Consider the following 9603-nt stretch of genomic DNA (forward strand, 5'->3'; position numbering starts at 1 on the left):
AAATCCGCCTGCCTCTGCCTCCCGAGTGCTGGGATTAAAGGCGTGCGACAGAGAAACCCTGTCTCAAAAAACCAAAAAAAAAATAAATAAATAAATAAGAAGAAGAAGCTGGGCGTGGTGATGCATGCCTTTAATCCCAGCACTTGGGAGGCAGAGGCAGAGGCAGGCAGATTTCTGAGTTTGAGGCCAGCCTGGTCTACAGAGGGAGTTCCAGGACAGCCAGGGCTATACAGAGAAACCCTGTCTCAAAAAACCAAAAAATTAAAAATGAATAAATAAATAAATAAATAATTTAAAAGTGAAGATTTGGTCCCAACATTCTGAAAAATTCACTGTTCAGATACTGCAGGTAGGCCAAGACAGACACCAACCAGCCAGATCATCCAGAGTAGCTGCTGATGGCCAGAAAGCACCAGGAAGCCACAAGACCCCAGTTCATCACCATTGATGTTGAAAACCCAGAGTAAACTGCTACAAATGGGTATCAAGCCACAGTGAGCCTTTGTGTAGTTCCCATGAAGGATTCTAGAAACTCCAGATTAGCTGCTTCAGACATCTGTGCTAACCATCCAATTTCTCATGTCTAATAATTGACTACTTAGTAACTCACTCATTGATACTTCAGCTGAATTTTGATTGGTTTCTCTTATACTCAAAAATGAAATTGATATCATTTAAGAAAATATTAATATTCAAGAAAAATTCAACTGCTTAGGAGATAAAACAAAGATGATTTAAATGTTATTGCAAATAAATGTTCTTGTCCCCCACTGATAATATATTTGATATTTGCTTTATTACTTTTAATTATGTGGTATGGGGCACAGGGATCTGTATATGGACGTGTGCTTGTGAGTGTTACTACTCACGGAGGCCAGGAGCTCCAAGAGCTGAAGCTAGGGGTGACCATGGAACATTCAAAATGAATGCTGAGAACCCAGCTTGGGTCCTCTGCAAAGGCAGTACATGTTCTTAGCCACTGAGCCAACCCTTAAGCCCCTAGACTATGTATTTATATATAATTATAATATATATATTTAAAATTTGAATACTATGTCTTAAAACTTTTAGAATGTGTCTATGGCTAGGGAAATGGCTCAGTGGTACTGTCTAACATGCATGAAACTATGAGTTCAATCCATAACATCACATTTAAAAATGTAATTTAAAGTGATTCCAAAGCCCCATTCCAAGGAAAAGGTATAGTACTAAACTTTTTCATTATAAGGAGAAAGGAAAAATCACATAAAAACTCAACCCTGCAGTTCAAGACATTGGAAAAGAAGAATAACTTTTTAAAAATTACAAATAAAATGGAGCACAGAAATACATTTGAGGAGATGTAAATCCAAAAATGCCCAGAACAGACTTTGACAAAGTTTATGTGAAAAATAAAGAATTTAGTGTTATATTTTAATTCTTAGTGTGCCTCAGTTAATTCTTAGTGTGTCTTCTTTTCTGTCTTTAATGTGTGGCCTTCTCTTAGGCAGTTAGAAATACCCCGTGGGTACATGGACAGTCTGAAAAGGTTTTCCTGAAGGGAACAAGGAGAAAGGAGACATAAGAATTCCCTTCAAAGGAAGGACCATCCAGAGACCGCCCCATAAACAACCACCAAACCCAGACAGTATTGCATATGCCAACAAGATTTTGCTGACAGGAACCTGATACAGCTGTCTCATGTGAGGCTATACCAGTGCCTGGCAAATACAGAAGTGGATGCTCACAGTCAGCTATTGGATGGAACACAGGGCCCTTAATGAAGGAGCTAGAGAAAGTACCCAAGGAGCTGAAGGGGTCTGCAACCCTATAGGAGGAACAACAATATGAACTAACCAGTACCGCCAGAGTTCATGTCTCTAGCTGCATATGTAGCAGAAGATGGCCTAGTAGGCCATCAATGAGAGGAGAGGCCCTTGGTCTTGTGAAGATTATATGCCCCAGTACAGGGGTATGCCAAGGCCAGGAAGCAGGAGTGGGTGGTTTGGGGAGCAGGGTGGGGGGTGGGTATAGGGGACTTTTGGAGAGGAAACTAGGAAAGGGGGTAGCATTTGAAATGTAAATGAAGAAAATATCTAAAAAGAAAAAAAATTCCCCTTCAAACAACAGATCTTGCTGCAGTTACCACTGAACTTTGCAGAGGGCGTTTACACACCTTCCTCCTTTCCCATTCAACCACCTCACTGGACAGCCACTTCCCCAGTCCTTTCCCTCTACTTCCCATAACTTACCATTAAAGCTTATGTTTTAATCAAGGCTGCATTTACATTGGGGCAAAAAGGGCAGCCAGCCGTCGGTTCTGACTTACTGAGAGAAGGTTGGGACTATACCAGGGTTAAGTTTGAGGTAGCAATGGCAGAAGGGGGTTGTTACCTCCTCCAATTTAAAACAAGCAAACAAACAAACAACAAAAGCAATCATTGGATTTTACCAGTGAAGACTTGGAAGCCAGATGCTGTGGTGAAAACCTGCTGGCTCAAAGAGGCAGAGAAAGCAGCCAGCTGACCTTCCTCCCCACACAACATCGCAAAAGAAAAGAGAACTTCTCCTTCTCCACACTGTCTCAAAAACCCTTCAAATGGAATGTTCCTTTCTTCTATTTTCTGTGTGGCTCTCTATTTGTCCTCCTGTCTTCCTCTTAGTGTCTATGGTTTTGCCCCATATTCACTCCCTGCCAAGTGTGGCTTGCTCTTCCTCTTGATTTATGACTCTATTTAATCCTGTTTAAAGTAACCAAAAAGCTGCTGGATTAAGCACATGTGTTAGAACTGAGCCACACCCATAACTAAAAACAGGTGTCTCCAGTAAATAATACAATCTCGGGGTTCATAGTATGATCTAATATCCTGCAACAGAGAGAAGCAAACATTTTAGTGACAGACTAGGACAGACTGAAAGCAAATCTTCAGCAGATCCCACGGAGGTCGTATCAGGATGCCCTCTGGCTTCTGGGACTCCAGCAAGAGCAATGCTGAACTAGAACAAGAGAGTCACAAGCTGCAGTTCTTATAATGGTCACTGACAGGAAGCTGGCCATCAAACAGAAAAGTGACTAGGGGGCTGGCCTCCAAACAGAAAAGGGTTGTTATTTTGCAGATAGGATTAAAACATACCGTGCCCTTTGAACTCCAGCTTTGTGCCCCCTGCCCATGTATCTAGATGCCATCTTAGAGGAACAAGAAGTGGCAAAAAAGCAATCTGATACATGGAGTGTGTACTTTAAGAGAGAATGGATATTATCAGAAAAAGTTGCTTAAACTGTCACACACACACACACACACACACACACACACACCATTTTTTCCAGAACCCATAAACACACGCATGCACACATGCACAAACTCACACACACACACACACACACACACACACACCATTTTGTCCAGAACCCATAAGCACACACATGCACATATGAACAAGCACACACACACACACACATACACACACACACACACACACACACACACACACGTGCGCGCGCGTGCGCGCGCGCATGCACACATAAAGGAGTTTGAGAACAGGCTCTTGGCTCCATGTGACCTGGATTTGACTCTTGGCTGCACAACTCTATGACATCAGGAAATTATCTTGTGTGTCTCAATTTCTCAATCTATAAAATGAGGAGAACTGTTTCTTCTAACAGTTGGAAAGCATAAATGAGTTAATAAATATAAAGTGCTTGGGTCGGTGTCTGCTACACGAGAAGCATTCGAGGGATGGTGGCTACTGTTGTTATTGCTAAGGTCAGTAACGAGGAAGCGCAGAGACCGGCCGCTGAGAAATGAAAGCACTGCCAATGTCTCTACATAGCCAAGCAGTAGTGATTACAATTTACTCCCCGAATAATAAAAATCATGAATGAGAAAGATATAAAATAGATCAAAGACAAAGAGATTTTTTTGTCACAAATGCAGCAGTCTGGTTTAAAAAAGAAGAATATCTTTTTTAAAAAAAAATGGACCATATTCAGTAAAAATATAAATTGCCAATATTAGTTCAAGAAGTATAGCAAGTAGATTTTTCAAAAGAAGGATGCTGAAGAAATAAAAATTAATTAGTGACCTCTGGAAAGACCTGGGACAAGAGAACTAAGGAGTATGTGCTTTTGAACTTCTCAAAAGGAAATCCCCAGGATGAACAATAGTTCAACAACTGACTTGTGGGCAGAAGGCCTCCCACCCTCGTTTCATAAGCAAAGCTACTCCTTCCATGAAATCAAGACAGTTGGGTGAAATCAAGTACATATCAGTCTTTTTATCAAGGGTTTCATTACTCCAGGATCTCCTAGTGTCCCTAACAGACTCAGGAATTCCAATGAGGTACCTGTGGCAGCCTGTGATAATTCTTCAGTGCAGAGTTTCTTCCAAGTACATCCAGATCTTTCTGAGGATCAGGCCCAGAGCCGTGTGGAAAGCAATGTCCAGTCATGCAATCAGAAGATTAAGGTGGATTCAAGAGCCAAGAATATACAGAAGGATGAAGAGGAAGAGAGAGGGGGAGGCAGTATACAAAATTGCCATCGTTATAGCAAAGCAGAACAGGACGCAGCCTGCTCCAGAGACGTGTGGAAGCAGAAATTGATTCTAGGAAGCATTTGGAAAGGAATGTGATTTAGAATGTTAAATGCACGTTCATTTTGACCTAATAATCCAACTTCCTATCAGGCCTTCTAAGGAAATGAGTCTGAAATGAAGATAAAGATTTACATACAAAGATAGGCTTAATAGAATGTCTCCTAGCAAACAAAACGAAATGAAGATAGGAAAGCATTTAAATGAGTAAAGAAGAAATTATTAAATAGACTATAGAATATTAAGATGGTGAATAACTAATAACAAGCAACATTGATTGGAGGTGGTAAAATCATGTTCAGGCCTATGATCCTTTAGGGGAAAAAGATGTCACACAAACCGCAAAGTACAATCTCACACGTACTTTTCACATATAGGAAACAGACATTACAGAGACATAAAGTAGTCCCAACCTGAAAATGATACCTGGGTATGGGGCTCTGAGTTAATATTAATTTCTCTTATGTATTTCCCCTATGGCTTTCTATATTAAGTTGTGATATTTCTATAATCAGAATAATAAATATCCAATAATTATTGTACATTAATACCCACCCACAGTAAGGAAGAAATGTTAGTCCTTTTTCATCCAGGACAAACATTTCTGGACATCCAGGACAATTGCATTTCTTCAGTCTCAGCACAGATGCATTTTAAAGAACAGAAAACAAAACCCACCAACCAAATCTCTTAGTAAAGATAGGCAAGTGTCTTCTCTGGGGTTTTCCACATACCATTATCTACAGAATTCAGTACCCATCTTTGAAAGTGTAGCTGATATGGAGAGATGTGTTTTAAAAGGTTGATGTGCGTAGAGCGACTCCCCCCCCCGTGTGTGTGTGTGTGTGTGTGTGTGTGTGTGTGTGTGTGTGNGAGAGAGAGAGAGAGAGAGAGAGAGAGAGAGAGAGAGAGACCAACCGACAGACAAACAGACAGAACACTCAAGCGAGTTTCATGGATCTTGCAATCTTGCCCAGACCTTGTCCATCTGACCCTAGGGGCCTTAGTACCTGTTCCTGGTGCGTGGTACTGGGGTTGTCGGGCTCCAGAGTGTCTTCAGTGCAGCTGAGGTACCACTGGTCTCCTCTCTGCTTCCCTCCACCAACAGCCTGCACAGCCAGCGAGAAAACTAAGTTATTACACTGCGTTGGAAGCCAGTGTGGCTGGCAGACGACTGGGCATTGAGCTACAAACATATCCAGAGCATCTTTGTGCACCCCCGCTCCTGGGATGGGTCCCTAATCTTTAAGTTAGGCAGGAAAGATCCCATAGGACAAAACCAGGAGTAGAATGGGGGAGTCCTAGAGCCTGGCGGGAAACCTCTTCAGCACGTTCCGCTCCGCAGCTCCCTTGCCCACAGAGGCACTATCCTGAGCCCTCCCAACCCCGACGTGTCCCTTTCCACTTCAAACCAAGCCATCCGGCCAAGCGTCGCTTCTCTGCGACCCCTGAGCTCCACCCTACCCTCAAGGAGCTGCTTAGTCAAAAGTCTAAGAGTGGTCAGTCACCCGGATCTTTCCGGGGATCCCCGGGATGCAACACCCAGAGCACAGCGTAGGCGCAAAGGACCTTGCAGGTGGGGCGAGTTGAGGCCAGGGAATTACCTGGAGCGGGCGGGCGCGTCGGCCGGGCACCAGAGCATACGCAGGAGGAGCAGCAGCATCAGGCTGCCTACGAGGGCGAACAGCGTGCCCCCCGATCTCATCCTGAGCCACGGGCGCCCTCGCCGCCAAAGCTGCCGGGGCGAAGCGCAGCCCGGGCGGCACCGACTCGCCGCTCCGGTCACTGCCGCCGCTGCTGCCGCCACCGCGGCCGCTGCCACGCACACCCCCAGCGTTCAAAGGCGGTGGCGCGGGCCCGCACTCTGGGGGCTGCCCAGAGCCCAGCCTGCAACAGTGTTGCTGGGCACCGAGCCGAAGGAGCCGCGTCCGGGCTCGCCCGCTTCTTCCAAGCCAGCCCCGGCTTCCGAAGCAGGCGGACCGCTAGCGGATGACGATTCTCCAAGCTCGCCGCTTGTCCTACCGGAGGCGCTCGGAACCGCTGCGGGCTCTGGTCGCAGCAGCCGCCGCTGCCTCTGCCTACTGCTGCCGCCGCCGCCACGCGGGGTCACCTGAAGGTTGGGGCATGAGCGCTCAACTCCGCGCTGATTGGGCTCCAACTTTTCAGCTGCTCTCACCTTCGCCCGAGTGCGTGCTTGGCCCCAAGCGACCCACCCAATCACATTGCGACTCTGCTGTGTAGCTGAGGCCCGGAGCTAGAACCTGGAAGACTGAAGAGAAGAGCAGAAAGGACCCACTTCAAAAAGTTTGCAAACCGAGTTGCTCAGTTGGATCCTCCCACGTGTCTGAAAGCTGCCAGGGACTTGGTAACATTTGAATAGACTTTGGCATTGCATGGCACCTTCCCACGATGTACTGTGGATACTTGAAACCAAATTACCAAAAGATCTTCAAGGGCAACTAGTCCACCCACCTTTGACCAGATTCGTCCTGCTTGCTTTAAAACAACTGTTTTATTGGACATCTTTGTGTCCAGTAATTTGTATTATTGATGAGCATGTGATTGTGTGACAGATTGACTGCTTATAAGGGCAGAATTGAGTAGTGGTGACTGCGAGCCTAGAGCTCTCAAAACCTGTAGTGTTTTACCATTGTTTACCAAATGTTTTTCAGAAAAACAGATTTGCCTACTGCCAATGGAGGTGATCTCTGGATTTTAAGTTCTTGCCTAATCCAGAACCTAATTGGAACTATAATGAACTAGAATTTCACCAATAAAAGAAAAATGGACCAACCAATCATAGGCAGCCAACTTATCACACCAGTCAGTTACCTACATGTAGCCAATCAGGTAATCCCTCTACTAAGACTTTGTGCCCGCCCCCCAAAAGCTTGCTGCCCACTGCTGGGTAGATGCCCCCTCTTCTGTCTCCCAGTGCTGCTTAATTCATGAATCCTTCTTTGTTCAAGTAAATCGTTGACATTAATTTGTCTCAAATATTTCTTTTCTCGTAGCTATAGGTCAACATCCAGTTTGTGTGTTGAAACTCTATTCTCCAAGAGTGATTTGGTCCAAAGGGTAAATCTCTCAACATGAGGCTGGAGAGATGGCTCACTTGAGTTGGATGAATTAGCTAGGTCAAGGTTCAGTGGAAGGATCTGTGCCAAACAATAAGGTGGAGAGTGATAGAAGACCTCACTCAATACCAGCCTCTGGCTTTTGTGCCTGTACACACGTGCATGCACTCATGTTTGTATAAACACACAAACACACACACAAAGAGCAGAGGGTAGGAGTTTGCTTTCTCATTAATTTGTGAGGGGAGGAGACAACCAAAGGCCAACCACGAGCTTGACAACGCTGTAACTCTGATCTTGAACTCATCCAGATTTTTAAAAAGCTGCTGTTTTGTCTTCCACTTAGGCACGAGTATTTATGAAGAGTTGTAACTGACGAGGACAAAGATGCTCCCTTCAGACCATATTGAGGAATATCTCACTTATTGGGTAAAATCACATTTATTGATCAGAAACTCACCTGATGCAGAACTATGAGCCAATGATGAGATGATATAATCTGGCTTTCCAATTATTCATTTAGAAAACTATCTCAACTCTTTTAACCTTAAGCTATGCTGTCTAAGCATGGTCCACTGTCTGCCCTAGCCCCTAAGGTTAGACAAGGCTTCCTCTGATGTATCTGTAACTCTAGATCCCTGAAGTACATCAACAGAGCATAAACTTCACCATTTGTCAAACAGGCACTTCCTTTGATTATTCATTCTACTTTGGAACAGCTGAGGTTATTCCAAAAGCAACCTGAATGCTATATCATTTGGGGGGAAAGCTTAATTTAAAATATCTAGAAGAGCCAGAGAAGTGGCTCAGTGGGTAAGATGGAGTACTGAAACCCAGATTGCAGCACGCATGTAGACAGCTAGGCAGCTAGACCTGGTAGCTCAAGCCTTTATCTTTACACAACACTAAGGTGGGGTGGGAATGGGAGAACTCCAGGGCTCACTGCCCAGCCAATCTAACCAGGACTACTGAGAGACCTTATCTCATAAATACCATAGAGAGCAAGAGCGGAAGATACCTACCCATTGCCAGTCTATGCTCCCCCGCCCCCAGCCACACACATTTAAGGATTTCTAGTTCCTGATGCCAATCTGTATCTCCTGGAAAAAACACTTGGTTAAACCCAAACCAGAAGTTTGCACATAATTCATCAGTAAATGGCCAATGAAGTCAAACCACTTTCAAATAAATGCTATTCTCAAAGGGAAGCAGAAAATAAATGTGACTATAGATATGATTTTATTCTACAGCTCACCACTGTTATTAAAATGTCACTAATCAAGAAAGGAGAAAGCTGCTATTCTTACACAACTGGACATTTTTAGCGATTTGGTTACTTATTCCACATAGGAGTAATGTGGCTAATTCCAACAGCGCTAAACTGGTGTAGCAAGACAGCTCAAAGGATAATGCACTTGCTCTGAGAGCCTGACAACCTGAATTGATCCCTGAACCCACGGAGGAAGGAAAGAGTCAAAACCTAAGGGTTGACCTCTGACCTCCATACATAGGAAATGGCATGCATGTGTCTATAATTAAGCGCACATCATGTGTATATGCACACACAAAGAATAACAAAAAAAAAATCCAAATTAAAGAACAAAGATTAAGTAAAGTAAAATGAAGTGGTGATACAATTCTACACAGTTAGAAGTTTATTCCATCTCTAAAATGAATAGGTACAGCAGAATTATCCTTGAGAGCAGAAGGGTTGTCTGGCTTTGGAAAATATCTTGAGTTGTATCTCCATGCAGACAACTCATACTAACAACAATCTGCAGAAAATGGAAAGGACATTAGGAATCTACCAGGAAGCTGCAATTTCACCTGATTTACTAAAGTTGAATATTTCAGCACAGCTGGACTCAAGGCAAGTGCAAGTGTCACTCCTGTGCTGGGTTCCCTAAACACCCTTGCTGCAAATGGAGTTGCTTTCTATCATGCCCATGATTATA

General features: G+C 44.1%; 1 protein-coding gene across 1 annotated transcript in view; it reads right to left on the minus strand.

Annotated features, from left to right (window-relative positions):
* Positions 1–6885, minus strand: part of St8sia6 (ST8 alpha-N-acetyl-neuraminide alpha-2,8-sialyltransferase 6) — a 137380-nt gene extending 130495 nt beyond the window's left edge. Inside the window, exons 1-2 of the mRNA XM_021194592.1 lie at positions 6176–6885; positions 5582–5680 (exon numbers count right to left, since the gene is read on the minus strand). Of these exons, the coding sequence (XP_021050251.1) occupies positions 5582–5680; positions 6176–6276 (200 nt within the window). The 5' untranslated portion in view covers positions 6277–6885. The remainder of the gene's footprint in view (positions 1–5581; positions 5681–6175) is intronic.
* Between the last annotated feature and the right edge of the window lie 2718 nt (positions 6886–9603).

This window comes from Mus pahari, chromosome 3, assembly GCF_900095145.1.
Source record: "Mus pahari chromosome 3, PAHARI_EIJ_v1.1, whole genome shotgun sequence".
In the NCBI taxonomy this organism is placed as follows: domain Eukaryota; kingdom Metazoa; phylum Chordata; class Mammalia; order Rodentia; family Muridae; genus Mus; species Mus pahari.